Here is an 18983-nt window from a genome sequence, read left to right as displayed (position 1 = left end):
GGGTTGCAGGAGTGAGTAGAGGTTGGATTAGAGAATGATGAGGATGATGAGAATAAGAGGGGGATTGGGAGAGGAAGGGCATGGCGATGGATATAAAAGATGAAAGAGTGGATGAGATGAGATACGAAGCAGCCTCATATTTGGCCAGTACAAATGCCGATACCAGCGCCAGCAGCACCAATATTTGCAGCAGCGAGTACAAATAAAATGGATATGACGTATAATTATTTCGTCTATTCAAACAGCATCTACTGGTATTATAATCAGTGGCATCCACGGGGAGATCAAAGAGATATCAGAAATCATCTGACGAGGCCCACTACGAGGACGTCGAAGCTGCAGGATGCGGGAGTACTTTTAGACTCTGCTTCCCTGCTGCGGAGAACCACCCGCACTGTGGGGCCCTCTCCCTATTCTCTACTGCTGCTGCTGCTGCTGCTGCTACTGCTTAGTGCAAACAGAAACTATCAGAATCATGATTTTATACACACAGAATAATCCAGCACCAGCTCCCCATGGATCCTTGAGATCAGGAAGACACGATAGAGACTGCGGATTAGGGGACGCTTACAGTTCGGCTAATTAATAGTAAAACCCGCCTCAGCGAACAGACCCACTTTAGTCCCTGGTTCTTATCCTTATCTATTTTCCTCTCTAATATTTGACGATCCCTTTTCACTGTTGCTGTTGTTGTTGTCGTGTTCAAAAGTGCACTGCCGGGCTCTTCTGCTACACTGTTGCGCTGTTCGTCGCGGGGCAGTCGTGCTACTGCTGTGGTACCGTGGTACTACTGTAGTACTGTGCATGCACCTGCGCTGCACCCTCGCTGCACCCACACCTGTCCTATATCGATCGACATTTACCTTTCATTCTTCTCCTTTTTGTTTACTTAATTCCGCTTCGCTTTTAATTTCATCACCCAATTGCTCCTCCGCCGACGATAGATAACCAACTAGTCGAAATCACAATCTTGAACTACACTAAAAACTTAACTAAACACGCTACACGCTCTCGCCTACTCGCTAAACCAAATCCAACCTAAACTCATACGCGCTCGCCACTCTGGCTCCGCTCCTCCAACGCCCGCACGTCTGAAATCACAAACCCACACACCGCCCGCTCAAACACCTCAGCGATGTGCGCCACCACCATCTCCGCCCGGCGCCCGCCAATCGACCCTTCGCGCGCACTCACCTGCCGCCGCGCCTCCCGCAGCGCGAGCCCGTGCTCAAACATGATTGCCAGCACCTGCACGTACTTTGAAAACGGCCCGTTGAGCACGTCGTCCCGGATCTTGGTGCTCACCCGCGACATCTCCCGGTCCATCACGTTCACCATCCCGTTCGGCATGCTTATCTGATTCGGCGCGCCCTGCGGCTGCGGCTGGCGGTAGCTGCTCGACTGCATACTCGTCGCGCACGACGACGACGACGACGACGACGACGACGACGACGACGATCCCCGTGACTTTAGCAGACTTCGCCAGCCGCTGCTGCTACCGCTGCTCGAGCCCGACTTCTTACGCGGTGGCGTGGTCGTGATTGACGAGGTCGGCGTCGCGGGCCCGGCAACACCGCTACTACTCCCACTGCTCACGCTGCTGCTCGACGGGGTACCCGCCGACAACATTGCCAGCTCTGGCCTCGACGACCCCGCCTCTGCTATACCTCCAAATTCACGACCGTAGCTCGATCGCGCTCGGTTTGAGTAAAGATCGCCGGTGGAGAAACTACTACCTGTCGACTCGCGGCGCTTCGCAGCCGCCGCCGCCGCCGCTCCAGCAGTGCCCGCCGCCGACGACGATGACGACGAAGACGAAGAGGTTGAGAGCCGCTGACCTGCCGCCGAAGCCGAGGCCGCGCTGCTGCTGCTGCTGCTGCCGGATTTCAGTCTGCCGTTCAAATGAGCCTCAATCATATCGATCACGCGCTCGACTTTTGTCAACCGCGCCAGCGAGGGCTCGCTCTCAAACTTGAGCATCTCGACAATCACCAGCTGGCAGCACACGATCTTGTCCGCCATCGCGGGTAAGCTGCCCGTCTCGCTCGTGAGGAAGAGCTCGGGCGACAGCCGGAGCGGTCGGTTGGCGACAATCATGCCTCCAACAGGTGACGTCAGCGCATCCAGGATCTTCTCCATCTGCCAAAACTGCCGCTGCAGCACGCCAAACGTCGCAGGAGGAGGCTCCAGCACAGTCGTCATTGTCGTCATCGTCGTCGCGCCCGCGTCGGATGCCAGCAAAAGACCCTTCGCGCTCCCGCTGCTGATACTGCTGGCATCGTCGCAGCTCGCGCGACCCGAGCTCACGCTCACGCTCGCGTCGCCGCCAAACGTCATCCGCGAAATGTCGTCGAGCAAAGACCGTCTGACCTCTCCATCCGATGCCACAGAAGCCGCCGACGACGTCGTACTCGGCGACGCGTTCACGCCCGAGCCGGCCGTCGCTGACTGCGGCGGGACGGCCGCCGTCCTCATCACGCGCAGGGGGAGCTTCGCCTCCCGCCGCGGCGTCGCCAGCAGACTCGAGTTCTGCAACGAGCGGCCGCCAGCCGGCGGTGGCGGCGACGAGGACTGTCTGTGCCGCGGCGATTGAGGCGGGAGCGACATGCGGTAGCTCGAACTAGTCCCGCCTGCCGCGCCCGCACCCCCGCTTCGTCGGTAGCGGTGCGTGTCTTGCTGCTGCGGGGTGCTGGTGAAGGAGGTCGAGTAGCGGTCTTGGAATTCTTGAGAGGGGGTCGAGAATTTGGTGAGGCTTTCGAGCTTGTAGGATGCCTCGGTTGAGCCGGGGGCGGGGAGGGGAGGAAGGTCGCGGTGGCGCCAGGCTGGATCGGTTTGCGTTGCGGGAACTGCGTATTTGGGAGAGTCAAGAAGGGACTCGTTAATCTGCGACATGAAGAAACGTTAGTATGAGCTGATTAGAGATCTAAGACAAGAAACTCACCTTGCACGGAGAAGATGTCTTGCTAGTAGCAGCGCTCGTGATCTCGCTGCCGGCAAACTCATCCCCGTTATCATCAGAGTTGTAATCCAGAATCGGACTATCATCAGTCGACGACTTTGACCTCGTCTCCAAGCTCGTCTTTGACCCGTCCGCCGTAGACAAATCAGCAGTCGCAGCAGCACCACCAGCAGCAGCTACAGGCGGATGACAAAACCTCGCTTTCGCAATCTCGAGCTCGAGATCAAACTCCGTCATGATCTCCTCATGCGGTAGTTGCTGCTGCTGACGATCATTTCCTGGCGCGGCGGTTTCGTCGGCGATTTCGCGCGCGCGGTTGTCGAGGTAGTTGAAGAGTACCTGCGGATTCTTGCGCTGCGGGAAATCAAGCGGGTACAGTAACTTCTCGTCCGCGTCCTCGTCATCGTCGTCGTCGTCGTCGGCGGCGGTGGCTGGATCTGCGTCTGCGTCGCTTGCGAGCGAGGCTTTATCGCTTGGGTCGTAGAAGATGGAGGGCGAGTGCGTCGAGGATGGTCGCGCTGGCGTCACTGCTGTCGTAGTCGTTGTAGTAGTAGTAGAAGTTAGGGTGTCGTTGTCGTCCGGGGAGGGAGTTGGCGGGGAGTCTTGCTGCGATGTGCTGCATGTGATTTCAAGTTCTCCGATGCGAAGCGCGTAGACGTCGAACTGCACGCTGTTGTGTTAGTTTGTACTGTAAATGAAGTGAGAAGAGAGAAGGAAAGAACGTACGATGCTGCGAAGGCGTTCGCGTTCAGATGTCTTGTGCGATTGCTCGACGACGAGTTTTAACAGCTTGCAGGCTTCGATGTATGCTACCCGCGCTGTTTCATAGTTTTAGTCTCAGATCGATAGATGTGTATAAGACGAAGAAGAAGGGTGACTTACCCTCATGGGCTTTGAGGTCGTTATCGAGAACGACGGCTTCGTTTGCTTTGCGCAGCGCGCTCAGTAGGAGTTTTCGATTCGCGGAGGGTGAGGAGGAGGAGGAGGATTGTTTTGCGTTGGAAGTGTAAAGAACCGGGGAGGGAAGAAGAGCGCCGTCGGCTGGGGTCTGCAGTTGTTGCTGCTGCTGCTGTTGGAGGAGGATCATTTTGGAGAATTGGGAGAGAAGGGAGGAGTCTGATGAGGAGAGGGTTGAGGTTTGCAGAGAGGGAGAGGAGGGGGGGATTGGCTGCTGATCTGAGAGCGGAGCCGTTGCAGATGCCATGTGTAGAGACTGTATAGGAGTGAGAAAAAGAGAGCGGAGGAGGAGGAGGAGGAGGATGAAGGGCAGGCGCGCGGGGGCATGGAATTAGATATCTATATGCGAGCAACAGACCCGATCAGAACATCCCAACCACCACAAACCACCACCATCAACCCAGCCCTTAGAAAAGGGTAAACAAAACAGCCAAAAAGTCAACAAGACCGGGGCAAAAACAGTCGCAGAGGCCGTCGGGTAGAGTTGTCTGAAATGTGCAGGAAAAGGCAATTTGGTCGAAAGCGGAAGTTTTGTGAATCTGTGAATCTCCCCGGGGCGCCGATGCCACAGGTTTTCAGGGGGTAAGATTAAACTTTAATTGGGGGGGAAGGGGGATCTGGGATTTGGATCTGGTGGACGGGGAATAGTTAAGCGACGATTAGTGCTTTGGATCTTTGTGGATTGAGAGATAAGTAAGGATAATGATGATTAAGAAGATGATGTTGAAGTAGTTGACAATAAATCAGACATTCAAACAACAGCAAGAAGGGCAGAAAGATAGAGCAAAGACGAGCACACCCCTATTCAATCAAAAATCTTCCTCCTCTCCTTCTCGTTCTGACCGCACTCACTCTCGAGCTATAATTCCCGAGAAGAACGAACCCACCAGGCGCTGGATCACAACTAATAACTAAAACACTCATTCGATAGTGCTGTTGATATGAAATGCAGCTAATCTATCGTCGGTTATGCTCTCTCTCTTTTTTTTTTTATTAGATTGTTCTTGCGTCGGTGTCTTTTTGCGGTGTGTGAACGGAAAGCGTAAATGTAAACAGAGCAGCGCACCGCAGGTAATCTTTGTTTTCTATCTCTTGCGTTGGAGTATTTTGCATCAACCTCTCTTACCAGCTTTTTATCCGTCTATCTGGTTGTCAACATGTCATTGTCTTGTGTTTTTTACATCGCTGCAGGATATCCACTCTGGATCCGAAATCTCGAATCTCGGATTCACACAGATCTTCATCATCTTCTTCGTCTTCTTCTTCCCTCTTTTCTTCCTTCCGCCTTCCCTCCTCGCTATTCATAACTTCATTGCGTTAATCTAATGCACTTCGCATTGACCCGGGGGTACGCTCAGCTCGCGCTCTCTGCTTCAACTCACAGCGAATATCACACATCGTATCCCTCCCTTTATTTACATATAGTTACAAACCCGGCCTTCTTCCCCTTGTTTTCTTTATCTCTTTGAATCTTTCTCTTTCTCCGTGCTCGTTTGTGAATTCAACTCACAGATGGTGATCTAATTTCCGGTGTGTCAGAGTATACAGTCAGATCCAGACATCCCTCTCACCGCCCCTGTCTCCTTCCTTACTCTGCTGCATTCACAAGATCGCTGGCTAGAAGTACCTCGTTCACCAACCATCTTTCAATCATCGCATCCGCTTGCTTACTCACTTGCCTCTTGCACTACACCCGTGCTTGGCTCACTCACTACACATGAAACCCATACACTTTGTAATCTCGATCTCGAACTTTGATAATCGAAGCGTCTTTGATACGCCCCCTCTAAACACAGCCAGCATCTTATAATTCAATATATCTATAATACAATACACACCACAGATAACTAAACGACAAAACAACAAAACAAAATATAAAATACTAAAGGCGCGCCGGATTCATTCATTCTATTTACCCACCTTCTCGCTTCTCACTCCCGCATCTCAGCAGCAGCAAGCTCTTTTAAACTTGTAAGACAAAAACCAATCCAGACATGGCACCAACTCAACAGAAAACACTCTACTCCACACCCTAACTACTCTCCTGCGTCTTCACCCGTTTCCGCTCCGGCACCTGCACGATCTCGCCCTCGCTCTCGGAATCGCTGTCCTCGAGCTCGCCCTCCAACAACTCCGTGACCTCCTCAAACTTGCCGTTCATCAACTCGTTGATATTCTCGATCTCGGTCTTGATCACGTTCCCCAGCTTCTTCTTCGGGCCCTTGCCCGACGACCGGTCGCTGCTGCTGTTCCCGTTCCCGCCCGCGCCAAAACCACTGCCGCCGCCGTCCGCGCCAGCAGAGGTCGCGGAGTCGTAGGAGTACACGCGCGAGTTTTTGTAGTACCAGTCGATGATGAACTCGTCCATGATCGGCATAATCGGATGCAGCGGCTGCTTGCCCGCAAACGTGATGCTCGTGCGCATCCGGCTCCGCACCTCGCGGTGGCCGAGCAAGTACACCACGCCCGCGGACGCGTCGCCGACGGAGATGAAGGCGAAATTCTTCGCGTCCGATAACTCGAGATAGTTGTCCCACACGTATATACACAGGTCCTGGATCGCCGCCTGCGGATTCAGCCCTTCGTCGTCCTGGTCCGTGTAGTGCTCCGGCGCGTTGATGTCGACGACGCCGTACCCGCGCTCGTACGCCCACTGCACGTACTTGCGGCAGCAGTCGAGCATGTACGTCTCGTGCAGACTGATCTCGCCCGTCACCGAGTCCGGCTCGGCCCAGAACTGCGGCGGGTCGTGCACAATCACCACGATCGTCTTCGTCGACTGGAACCCGGGCGTGCACAGCACCTGGTCCTCGAACGAGCGCGAGACGCGGTCCCGGAAAATAGGCAGCGCTGTCATTGAGAAACTCGTAAACAGCTGCACGGCCTGGTACCGCCTTATAACGTCGTGCAGACGCTCGGCTGCCGGCGCACCCGGCAGGTCCTTGATCGTGCGCCCGATCTTCATGCACCGCCAGTACTGCGCCTGCATCTTAATCACATTATCGACCGTCTGCACAGCCTCGTGCTGCGCGTACATGTTTGTCAGCGGCAGCGGCGCGTCGCCAATCAGCACCTTCACCACCCCGAGCGCAGAGGTCGCGATCGAGTCGAGATTATATCCACCCTCGAGCACGACCGCGAGCTTTCCAGACGCAAGCGACTTGAGCATGTGCGTCATATGCCCGTACGCTGCCGGCGTCACAAAGCACCCGCCGAGCTCGTCGCCGGGCGCGGCGTCGAACCCGGACGACAAAATCACGAGATCGGGATTGAACTCGAGCGCGATCGGCATCACCACGCGCTGGAACGCGTAGATGTAGTCGCCGTCGCGCATGCCCGCCTTGGGCCACGGGATGTTTACGTTCCTGCCTTCGCCCGGCCCTTCGCCGCACTTGTCGTAGTCGCCGAACGGCGTGCCGGGGTAGAACTTGCCGCCGTCGTGGCGGTGGAGCGAGATGTAGAGCACGTTCGGGTCGCTGTAGAACGCGCGCTGCGTGCCGTTGCCGTGGTGGATGTCCCAGTCCAGGATCAGGATCTTCTTGACCTGCTCCGGGTACTCTTTCAGAATCACGCGCGAGGCCACCGCGACGTTGTTGAACATGCAAAACCCGGCCGGCTTGCAGGGCTCGGCGTGATGGCCGGGCGGCCGCACGACGGCCATTGCGTTCTTGACCTTTTGCTCGACGACTGCTTTGCAGGTGTCGATCACGCCGCCGCAGCTGAGCTTTGCGCAGAAAAACGAGTCGTTGTTGAAATAGACCGAGTCGCCGTCGCGCGTCTCGTCCAGGAGCTGCACGTTCGACATCGCGGCGGTGCTGCGGATGAAGTCCCAGTGCTCCTTGCTGTGCGTCAGCGTGACTTCTTCCTCCGTGGCCTCGCGCGCGGGGATCGGCTGCATCAACTCAGACTCGATGTCGGCGTTGCCGCTCGCGCCCTTTTGCGAGACGAGGCCCGCATCCGAAAGCGCTTTGTAGATCCGGTACGTCCGTCGCGGGTCCTCGGGGTGCGGGTCCGTGTAGTCGGATTGGGAGTTGACGACTTTGGCGTGGTACCGCATGCGCACGTCGTAGCAGAGACCGGTCTTGAGCGCGACAAAGGGGAGCGGGTTCGGTTTGTTGGATGAGGATTTGAGTTGCAGCGCGCCGGAGGGGCGGCTGTGGCCGACTAGGGAGGTAGTCACGCTACCGTTCGAGGCCGCCATTGTGTGGGTAGATGTGTTCTCTGTTCGAAGAAGTGAAGATGTTTACTCCTCTGAGTAGAAAAAAGAGTTAGTAAGTGCAATTGTGAGATGGTGCGAGGAACATCCGCTTGCGTTGATCTCGAGATGCATCGACGCAGATGCACCCCTCGTTATGTGGAGAACAGTCAAGTCAACTGCACTATAACAGCAACAGCAAGCAACAGTAGTCCAGCAGATCACTTCACATGTCCAAACCACCAACGGCAGAAAAGAAAGCGAGCAGAAATCAGAGCGACACTCTAATGTAGACACTTACTCGAGGAGATCAAAGAATACGGCAGCCCACGCGTGAGAAGCAATAGACCACTGTTCAGTCCTGCTGCAAAACACAGAAAGCAAAGTAAAGCACTCAAACACACAGTCGCAGTGCGTGTATATGTACTCGCGCTGATGGGTTCTATAAGAAACTCGCGGGGGCGGGGATAATGGGGGTTCAGGTGGGTGTGCGGAAGAGAGAGGAGGGTGTGAGAGGATCTGAGGTTAGAGTTTGGTCTGTCTCCGGCGCCGCATGATTATTAAGTGGATTAACCACCGGAGAACACCATCGACTTACTGTTGACTATAACTGACTTCTAAAACATATTGTACTTTACGAGAATGAATATAATATAATAAGAATATCTGCTTTTATTTTTCCATTGTTTCCAGCTCTTGAGCTTCCATCACGACACATCCGACCAGCAGACTGAATCGTGATCTCAAGTCTCAAGACACGCTGGAACCAGACTAAATCTTCTGGACTAAACAAAAGCAACTCATGAATATAAGTAGAAAAAAAAGAGAAGAAAAAAGAGGAGTGGAGAATCGAAGACGATCGATAGATCGTAGGTAGAAACTTGATCTCAATTCGTTGTTAAGTATATGTGTGATGATTATTTTTTCTTTATATTTTGCTTGCGAGACTATCAAAGCCGCGACAGACATTCAACGAATTGTGAAGAGGTGTGGAGAGAGATTTAGGCGCTGTCGACACCAGCGATGTAGACGAGCAAGTCAACAACACGGGCAGAGTATCCGTACTCGTTGTCGTACCACGAAACGAGCTTGACGAACTTGTCGTTGAGGGCAATACCGGCCTTGGCATCGAAGATGGAGGAGTGGGTGTCGCCGACAAAGTCCTGGGAGACGACGTCGTCCTCGGTGTAGCCGACGATTCCCTTGTAGTTGGTCTCGGAGGCCTTCTTGATGACGGCCTTGATCTCGTCGTAGGTGGCGCCCTTCTCGAGACGGACGGTCAAGTCGACGACGGAGACGTCGGTGGTGGGGACACGCATCGACATACCGGTGAGCTTACCGTTGAGGGAGGGGATGACCTTGCCGACGGCCTTGGCGGCACCAGTCGAGGAGGGAATGATGTTGCCAGAGGCGGTACGGCCACCACGCCAGTCCTTGTGCGAGGGACCATCGACGGTCTTCTGGGTGGCGGTGATGGAATGGACGGTGGTCATGAGACCCTCGACGATGCCGAAGTTGTCGTTGATGATCTTGGCAAGGGGAGCGAGGCAGTTGGTGGTGCAGGAGGCGTTGGAGATGACCTCGTACTCGGTCTTGTAGGCGTCAAGGTTGACTCCGCAGACGAACATGGGAGCGTCAGCGGAAGGAGCGGAGATGACGACCTTCTTGGCGCCACCAGCAAGATGGGCCTTAGCCTTCTCGGTAGTGGTGAAGACACCGGTGGACTCGACGACGTAGTCGGCACCGACGGAGCCCCAGGGGATGGCAGAGGGGTCACGCTCGCCAAAGACCTTGACCTTGTGGCCGTCGATGACGAGGGTGTCAGCCTCGGCGGTGACGGTGCCCTTGAAGCTGTGGGATTGTTAGCATATGTCTCGATAAAGAGATATTGCTCGAGGAGAGGGAGAAACCCTAACGCAATGCGTGGCTGGCTGCATTGATCTGCATAGGCTTGCCCTATGAAGTCAATGCGGAGCAGAAGCAATGCGCCCATGATGAGGATCACAAAGATCACAGATCAATGGCTCGGATGAGATATAGAAGATAGAAAGAGGAATTGATACGTACCGGCCGTGGGTAGAGTCGTACTTGAACATGTACGCGGCGTACTCGGGATCGATGAAGGGATCGTTGACGGCAACGATCTCGACGTCGTCACGGAGAAGGGCGTTTCTGAAGACCTGGGAGGAGTTAGAGAGGGTTGAGAGAGGGATTGAGAAGGCGATTGAGGTGTGTCGAGGGTGCATGAGGATCAAGCAGGCAGCGACGGCAGCTCAAGTGGGGCACAGAGAAGAGAAAGAGAGACTTACGATACGGCCGATTCTGCCGAATCCGTTGATTCCGACCTTGACAACCATTGTTTAAGATAGAGAAGTAATAGAGAAGAGAGAGAGAGAGAGAGTAGAGAGAAGAACAAGTCTGAGGAGGGAAAGAGAAAAAGAGAGGAAGAGAGCGAGAGAGGAAGGCGAGAGACTAAATACGCGGCGGGCGGCGGCCTGCGGAAGGGCAAAGTGAGGTCATTCGCACCGCCACATTACCCATCACCGAGGCGGTGCAGGAGGTCACCCCCGCCGCACCGCGCGACCGCCGCACGCATCCGAAGGCGAGAAGTGGACGCGGTTCGGCGGGGTCGAGAGATCACGGAGCCGATGAGGAGATGATGAGATACTCAGCCAAATGGAGGAGAGGAAGAGGAGGGGAGAAGGAGTGGTGAGGGCAGCAGTCAGCACCGCCGCAGAGAGCGAATGAGCCATAAAGTGCGCCACTCCACCATCGCGAGTTGGCTCAGGCTCAGTGCTGATTGGCCGTGGTTTTAGAGAGACTTCCTTCAGTTAAGAGCAGTCAAGAGCTACGGTGAACTACATAGTGAAAGAGATTCAGACATCTTCTGCAGATGTTCTATGAGATCTCTCATAAAAGACAAATCTACTAACCGCAGACAACAAACACCGGCGGATCCAGCATTCACCACGCCGGCAGCATCCGACGCAGCCAATCAGCACCGAGCACTGCCCGTCGCCAGCGGTTAGTTTAAGATTGCAGCAACAATTTTCAGATAAACAAACCCGCGCTTGCGATTCGCCGGGCGCAGACTGAGAAATACTCGAGAGAAGTAGCTCGCAGACCAGCCCAACAGAAGGAGCACGGGCACTGGTGGTTGATGTCAGCCTGGGGTTTGTACTGTGTGTGTCTGAGTGCGAGCTCTCTGCTGTGTCTCTGCTCTGTGACTGTCGGCGGTGGTGCTGACTGCTGACTGCTGCTGCTGCTGCTGCTGCTGCTGACTGCCGACTGGGGTTTGTGTGATTACTCAGCGGTCAGCAGCAGCAGCAACAGCAACCGCAAGAGCAAGCAGGAGCAGAGCAGAGCAGGTGCAGAGCAGGAGTAAAAGAGCAAAAGAACAACAGAAGGCAGAACAGCGGGCAGGCGGCAGTTAAATAGTCGCAAGGCCGTCCGCCCGCTCAGAGGCCGGGTGCGGGATCGCTGCCTCTCCACCGCTTCCTCTCCCGACGTCCTCGGAACGGCACCGGACGCCTGTCTCTGTGCACTCTTCCGATGTCCGTCGGCTGTGTGTGTGCCTCTCTCTACTCTCTCCTCTGCTCTCACCCCGCTCTGATTACTTTCTTTACAGCTCCGACTGCCTTCGACTGCCATCGCGGCTGATCGACGATGCCGCGTCTCGGCTGGACTGCTCCCACCTTGCTCTCTCTGCTCTGTCTTCTTTTATCTACTATCATCATCTGCATCTGTCTACTATCTGCTCTGTGTTGCTCTCATATCATTACATCCGCCATCAATCACTGTGTCTGTGGGCATCAATCCGATCATTCTCGCTCCATTATCGTCCTCCCCGCCCCTGTCCCGGCCAGGCCTCACAACCTGCTCATCTCCACATCTCCACATCTCCACCTCCACTCCACTTCACCTGCCATCCCCGCCTTGTTCTCGCTCTGCTCTCCGTCGGATCTGCGCTTTGTCTTCTCATCTGCTCTGCTCTGCTCTGCTCTGCTCTGCTCTCTGCTCTCCTCTGCCCTGCTCTACACTCTACCCTCCTACACCCCACCCCGCTCATCCTCTCTCTCCTTCTTCATCTTGTATCGTCGGCTCGCCGTTCTCCTCCTCTTTCGGCTCCTCTGCTCTCCTGACTGCTCTCCTGACTCTCCCCGCTCAATCCTCACTCACTCACCATCTCACCGCTCTGCCTCGCTCTCCCGACAATCACCCCGCACCCCGCCCATTCTCTCCTCCCATCCTATCCTCCCAATCCACCTCCTCGCTCGATTCGATCTCCGTCCGTCACCCGCTGTGGCTAGTGCCGCTCCCTCTCCCGCCTTCGTGTTGTTCTCTTTCCCCTTCCTGTCTTGTTACTGTTACCTGCCCTTCATAGCCAATCTTCTCCTCCTCGTCTGCTACCCGCTCTCTTCCGGATATCCTCTTTCTTCTCTTGTACTTCCGATGTCCTCTCCACCCCACCTACTATTTTTATCTGCTTTTTATCTGCTGATCTAGTTGTTCTATTTACCGTATGCTATAATGGCCGTAATGGCATATATCTTTACTGTAAATACAGCTTACATACCCCGCTGTCTACTTCCTCTCTCTAACTACTCTCAACTACTCTCACAACTCTACTCTACTCTAACTCTCCAATACAATTCCATCTTCGCATCACATATCGTAAACCTCCATTCACCATTCAAAACACTTCAAGCAATACTATATCAAGCAACACACCCACGCAGCATACAACCACATCCCATCCAGCACACTAACAGCACAGATGCTCTACTTCCGAATTAGGAAGTACCCTCGCACGCACCAGAACGCAATGCAGGAGATTCTCGCAAAGTTTTACGCTCATTTCGTAGTTGTCGACATACTGTATAAAGTCATTGGAAATAGCATGCTTTGACTATTATTCAGTCTGAGGGTCAGCAGAGACAATGTGAGCGTCTTCGTTGCTCTGACTGAATAGGTAATTACAGCTTATATCTGTCAAATTGCAATCCGCACCAACAGCAGACGCACTTGCTTTATATTACAGACAGCCTATCGTCCTCGGCTCTAGTATATTCCCTCAATTTTTCATAAACTTGAAAAAGACAGTGAAGAGAGTTATTCGCAGCAAATTACGACTAAAATGTTGAGAAATCATCTTATACGCGCACTCGCATAATCAGTATAATAGATTTCATTTATTAAAATAGCACACCATCCTCATCTCCACAATTTTCTCTCGACCCTCATATCCTCAAACTAAACAGCGACAACAGTCAACCACAGCAACTTACCACAAACAATCACTACATAATCCCAGCCTGACGAGCAAACATCGAAACTCAAACACTACAAACTTTAAACCACTCGCCGCAACAAACCTGCAAAAAGTCACGGTCGCGAGTAATTCTGAAATACAAAAAAGTAAATCAACCCTCATTGTTTTCGAAACTACTTGCACTACAAAGAGTCTGTGGGACACAGCAGATATTCTTTGATTGTGAACGATCAGAGTAGATATTCTACTGTAACAATAAAATGGCGGGTCTTGAGATTGTCATCGACGAGTTGCCAGAGGAGGAGACTGAGGTTTGTTTATTGATCTGTCGTCTGCTTCTTTTCTTGCTGGCTTGGGTTCTGATCGCGCGTCTGTTTAGGCATTTGGATTTGCGTCGCTTGGAAAAGATGCGACTGTTAGTCTGGAGAATCCGCTCGTTGAGCCGGAGTACTCGTCTAAATTACTCGCGATCGCCAACGGACGCGGGGTGTTTGCCGTTGCTGTCGCTTCCGGTACGCGACTCTGCTCTTTTTAACTATGCAATTATTATCTGGCTAACGGCGTATATAGGATTCATTATCGGCGACGTCAAGTCCATGCGCGCGAAATTCCTCGAATCAAACAAGACATATACCGCGCCTACCGTCCCGATCTCAAAAAAACTCAAGCATATCATATTCACTTCGAGCGAAGAGTTCGTCATCGCCGTCGACGTCGAGGGTTCGATAGCTTGCTACGCCGTCGACGAGGTGCAGACGACTCCTGGCGCGGCACCGGTGTGGTCTACCACCGGTCCGGAGATCATTGACGTCAAGGCTAGTCCGGGGATTGGCTCTGCTGTGGCTGCTTTGACGGCTGAGAATTCGATTTATCTGATTGATCTACAGCAGAAGCAGAAGCAGAAGATTGGTGATGGAGCATCCACGAGCTGTAAGTACCTCTAGCTTATCTGGTTTATAATTGTACTGACAGCAGTCTAGTTGATTGGACGGTCGACGGAAGTGGTCTGGTAATTGGCTCAAAAGAGGGCGAGCTGGTTCTTTACGACTTGCAAGGCAAAGCACAAGCTACGATTCCCCATCCCGGCGATGACGTCCCGCAAAAATACGTGTCGATGGTGTCCTGCATCAAACCTGATCAATTCCTAGTAATCTACGCCAACCCACCCGCTCCCGACGAGCACGAGTACAGCTACTTCACCGTCACAAAATCAGCTACTTCAACCACATTCTCAAAGATCATCGAACTATGCCCCCCCTTCGGCTTGACCTCGCGCAAAGGATGGTGGTACTCCATCCTCCTCAACAACTGGGCCCCCGAGCTCGCGCACATCCTCATCCTCGCCGCGACCCCCTCAATTGATCTCTCGCTGCTCACTCCCGAGCACTCATTCTTCCTCGTCGACGACACAAAACGCGCGACCTTACCCCTTTTCGATTCCGCAGACACCTCGCCCGCCGGCCTCGCGCTCGATCTCACCGCAGCCGACAAAATCCACGCGCCGCTGCCGTCGATTGACGAATGTGCGCCGCAGCCGATGGTGTGGTTGTTGAATAACCAGGGCCAGCTCAAGATCTGGAATTTGATGTGGTATGATGGGATCAAGGCGGGAAAAGCGGGGGTTGAGGGGGTTATGGAAATGTGCGAGGAGCAGATAAAGCAAGCAAAGAACGCAGCGCCGCTTTCGCTAGCAGTCGAGCAACAGCCGACAGCGACTGACGAGGGAGACGTGAACTCGACAACGACGTCGCCGCTGGGAAGCGAGTATGTTGATGTCAGCAAGCCTGGATCTGAAGACGAAAAGACTCCCGCGGAAAACTCCCCCGTGCTCGAGAACCCTGCTCCAGCACCAGCCGACAGTGAAAAGAGCCCAGCCGCCGCAGAACCAGAATCAAAGCCTAAAGATACAACCCCAGTCCCCGCCGCGAGCGAAACCACAGAAAAATCACCAGCGCCGGCGTTAAATCCGCCCAAATTCACGTTCCAATCAACAACCACGACGACGACGCCGGCGACAACAACAACTACAAGCAAAGCCGAGACTAGCCTCTCGTCGCTGTTTAACGCGACAAAGATCGGAGCCGACGAAAAGAAAACACCGAGTTCCTCGCCATCGCTGGGCTCGGCGCAGTTCAAAAGCACGCCGTCGCCGGGGTTGGCTGGCTTAGCGGCCGCGGCTTCGGAGTCGCCCAAGTCTTCTTTGTTTTCGAGGTACGCGGATGCACCCCCTCTTGGCGCTGGATCATCTACGACGTCGTCGGGGGCAAGCACGCCAGCGTTCGGACAGGGTGCACCAGCATTTGGCCAGTCAGGATTCGGCCAACCTTCACCCTTCGGCCAACTCATGACCGGCGGCGGCAGCGCGCCTGCGTTCGGCCAGGCCTCGACGATAGGCCATGTCTCCTCCTCCTCCTCCTCCACGCCTGGGTTCGGCCAGTCCTCTGGATTCGGACAGAAGCCGGCGGCGAGTATTCCCGGGTTCGGAGCGAGTCCGTTCGGACAGGTTGGCGGGAGCACGTTCGGTAGCGGGTCGCCGTCGCCGTTTAGTGCGGCGGCGGGGAGTGCGTTTAGTCAGTATGCGAGCGAGAATAATCCGCTGGCGAGTTTGGCGAAGAGTAAAGATAAGGCTGAGAAGGAAGATGCAGCAGGGGAGGGTGAAGACGCAGCGACGACGAAAGAAGAGAGTGCGGTGAAGGAAACTGCGCAGCCGAATCTGTTTAGCATCAAAGGCGCGGCGGCGACTTCGACTTCCACTCCATCTTCGACCGCGCCGGTGTTCAACTTCAACAAGCCAGCAGAGGCATCATCATCATCATCATCGACGCCAAAGACTCTACCATCATTCAAAGCCCGCACTCCAGCATCATCCGCAAAGAAGATCGGAAAGGAGAAAGCAGGGAACCAGTCACCTGGCGCGAAGAGACCTGGGGTTGCGCAAAAGCAGGGATGGGTTCATGATGAGAGCGAGGATGAGGATGAGAGCGAGGATCCTGATTATGAGTATGAGAGTCAGGATGATGTTGAGGAGGAATCTGGGGATGATGATGATGAGGACGATGAGAAGGAAGATGCGTCAGCGGCGGAGTCGACGGCGGGTAAGAGCGCAGTGAAAGAAACTGCAGCAACGCCGGCGCAGGCAAATCTGTTTAGCATCAAAGGCGCGGCGGCGACTTCGACTTCCACTCCTTCTACGACTACGCCAGTGTTCAACTTCAACAAACCAGCAGAGGCATCATCATCGTCATCGACGCCGAAGAACCTACCATCGTCCGCAAGGAAGATCGGAAAGGAGAAAGCGGGGAACCCGTCACCTGGCGCGATGGCGTTCGGAGCCAGACTTGGGACGCCGAAGCAGGGGTGGGTTCATGATGAGAGTCAGGATGAGGATGAGAGCGAGGATCCTGATTATGAGTATGAGAGTCAGGATGATGTTGAGGAAGAATCTGGGGAGGATGATGATGAGGTGGAGTATGAGGATGAGGATTATGACGACGAGGAGGAGGCTGACGAGGAAGATGATGTGGATGAGGAAGAGGGGGAAGAGGAAGAAGAGGAGGAGGACGCGCTAGCTGCGACCATGAAGAAGACCACAATCGCCCCCGCGAAATTTACAGGATTCGGCACACCAACGGTGCCGACGCCCGCCAAAGCACCGGGCCAGACCGCGACAAAAGAGCTGTCATCAGAGAAGGCGACTTCCTCGACTCCGGCCGTTTTTTCGTTTGGAAAGACAGCAGAGGCGGTGGCGGCTAAACCCACTCTGTTTTCTTCGTCTACTCAACCACCGGCTGTAAACGCAAGTACTGCAACAGAAGCAGACCCATCTGAGACTAAACCAACTCCCAGTCTATTCCCTTCATTGTCCTCTCAGTCTGCGGCCACGAAAGCAACCTCCGGCGCACAGAGTACTTCGCTGCCCTCGCCATTCTCGATTCTCAAACCGGCTGGAGGAGAGGAGAATACTATCGATCTGAAGAAGACCGATGAGACGAAGAAGGAAGAAATCGCGCCGAAGTTGCCTGGCTTTTCGAATCTTTCTCTAGCTCAGAGATCTGCGACGACATCGGTCATGAAGGATGCGTCGACGAGTCCGATTCTGCCGTCAGCAGATGAGGAGGAAGAGGAAGAGGAAGAGGAGGAGGAAGAGCCCGAGCCAGAACCGGTGCGCGAGAGTATACCGATCGTGCCGGAGTTTGTGGGTATGCACACCCGCCCGCTGACGGACGAAGAAGAAGACAACGCGGGAATGACGCGTGCGTTTGAGACCGTGTACGCGGATACCGAGTATGAACTCGACATTGTGCGTCAGAACGCGGAAAACCTGGCGACGTATGTGCGTGCGCACTCCGAGACTGCTCCGGCTGAGGACGAGGAGGAGGAGAAGACGGTCGAGGATCTGGCGAATGCGGAGGAGTGGCGGATGGGCGAGTGTGGTGCGATTACGGCGATGCTTGACGACGCGCTTGCGAAAGTGCGGGCGGAGAATGAGAGTTTTCTGGAGAGCGAGCGGACGCTTTATAAAGTTGCTACCGGTCTTATCAAGCGTATGTATCTTGATTATTTTCTGCTCTGGTGAGAGTTGTGCTAACGTGTTTGGGATTATAACAGTCGACAAGCGAATGCTGGTTGCAAAGGAAGTCACCCAGCAACGGTCGGATGAGAAATACCTCGCCCGGCTCAAACCCCGCGCGCTGCCTCCCGACGCGCAAGATCTGCAGCGCCAGATCCGTCAGAAAATGCGGACAGTCTACACCTCCCTCGAGAGCCTAGAGAAATCAAACACCGAGGCAAAGTCCAAGCTAAGCTTTGCGACCGCGCCGGGCTCGCCAAAGTCGATTAGCAGCGGTGTCGTGAGCGGGCAGCCGTCGATCGAGGGCGTGCAAAAGTCGATTCAGAGGATCACAAAGTACGCGCAGAGGCGGGCGCAGGAGGTTTCCACTGTGCAGAGGGAGTTTTCGCGGTTGACGATCGAGGGCAGCGCGACTGCGAACGCAGCGGGCGAGAACTGGGTGGGTTTCTCGAGTCCTAGTCGGTCGTCGCCTACCCCTGCTGCGCCGTCTACGCCGCTTTTGCATCTTAAGCTGAGCACGCCCGTGCGGGAAGTAATGGATGCTGCGGGGGGAAGTACACGGCGCCAGAGCATGTGGCTGTCGACGCCGGGGTCGGAGTCGCGCGGGGCGAAGGAGTCGCCGGCGAAAGTGGCGGTTGATCAGGAGATGGTGGATGAGTTTACGGCGCGCAAGAGGCTGCGGAAGAGGTTGCGCAAGATACTGGAGCAGAGAAGTGAGGAGACTTTGTTTACGAACGAGTAGGTCAGGTACATGCCCTATGACTGGATTTATTGCTATCATAGCCCACGACTATCAATAGATTTATCATCATCATCATCATCATCATCATCTCATCAATAAATTGTTAAAGCATCTCGAAGCACCATCGATATAAGCTACAGAAAACCCTAACCTCGCTCGCGTACTGAATCGCACTCGAGCGCGCGCTCTCCGCATCATCGTCAAAAGTCCGGAGTAGGTTTTGTAGACACAGAATCAGGAATTGTGCAAAGAGCGCGGAATCAGACGAGGACAATCAAGGATTGTGGA

The 18983-nt window shown here is 54.4% G+C and overlaps 5 protein-coding genes across 5 annotated transcripts; 2 read left to right on the top strand and 3 right to left on the bottom strand.

The window, feature by feature from the left end:
• Positions 1 to 996: 996 nt before the first annotated feature.
• On the bottom strand, positions 997 to 3042 carry BZA70DRAFT_145158 (uncharacterized protein). Its single transcript, XM_064909664.1, has one exon. The coding sequence runs from the start codon at positions 2890 to 2892 to the stop codon at positions 1045 to 1047; it is 1848 nt and encodes a 615-aa protein (XP_064768897.1). The 5' UTR covers positions 2893 to 3042; the 3' UTR covers positions 997 to 1044.
• Positions 3043 to 5948: 2906 nt separating this feature from the next.
• On the bottom strand, positions 5949 to 8117 carry BZA70DRAFT_237839 (uncharacterized protein; the record flags this gene model as incomplete). The annotated part of the gene is made up of 1 exon (XM_064910424.1): positions 5949 to 8117. The coding sequence occupies one exon, from the start codon at positions 8115 to 8117 to the stop codon at positions 5949 to 5951; it is 2169 nt and encodes a 722-aa protein (XP_064768896.1).
• A 511-nt stretch (positions 8118 to 8628) lies between these two features.
• On the bottom strand, positions 8629 to 10560 carry BZA70DRAFT_277256 (glyceraldehyde-3-phosphate dehydrogenase). The gene is made up of 3 exons (XM_064912421.1): positions 10421 to 10560; positions 10179 to 10291; positions 8629 to 9962 (listed from the first exon to the last, which is right to left on the bottom strand). The coding sequence occupies exons 1-3, from the start codon at positions 10466 to 10468 to the stop codon at positions 9113 to 9115; spliced, it is 1011 nt and encodes a 336-aa protein (XP_064768895.1). The 5' UTR covers positions 10469 to 10560; the 3' UTR covers positions 8629 to 9112.
• A 1217-nt stretch (positions 10561 to 11777) lies between these two features.
• On the top strand, positions 11778 to 12617 carry BZA70DRAFT_266972 (uncharacterized protein; the record flags this gene model as incomplete). The annotated part of the gene is made up of 1 exon (XM_064911067.1): positions 11778 to 12617. One exon carries the CDS (start codon positions 11778 to 11780, stop codon positions 12615 to 12617), a length of 840 nt encoding a protein of 279 aa, XP_064768894.1.
• An 860-nt stretch (positions 12618 to 13477) lies between these two features.
• On the top strand, positions 13478 to 18784 carry BZA70DRAFT_277250 (uncharacterized protein). The gene is made up of 6 exons (XM_064912420.1): positions 13478 to 13694; positions 13763 to 13895; positions 13954 to 14313; positions 14364 to 16424; positions 16836 to 17927; positions 17992 to 18784. The coding sequence occupies exons 1-6, from the start codon at positions 13644 to 13646 to the stop codon at positions 18693 to 18695; spliced, it is 4401 nt and encodes a 1466-aa protein (XP_064768893.1). The 5' UTR covers positions 13478 to 13643; the 3' UTR covers positions 18696 to 18784.
• The last annotated feature ends 199 nt before the right edge of the window (positions 18785 to 18983 follow it).

This window comes from Myxozyma melibiosi (assembly GCF_037950935.1).
Source record: "Myxozyma melibiosi strain Phaff 52-87 chromosome Unknown BZA70scaffold_4, whole genome shotgun sequence".
Classification (NCBI taxonomy): Eukaryota; Fungi; Ascomycota; class Lipomycetes; order Lipomycetales; family Lipomycetaceae; genus Myxozyma; species Myxozyma melibiosi.
Note: the sequence above shows the minus strand (reverse complement) of the source record. Positions and strands in the feature narration are given on the sequence as shown.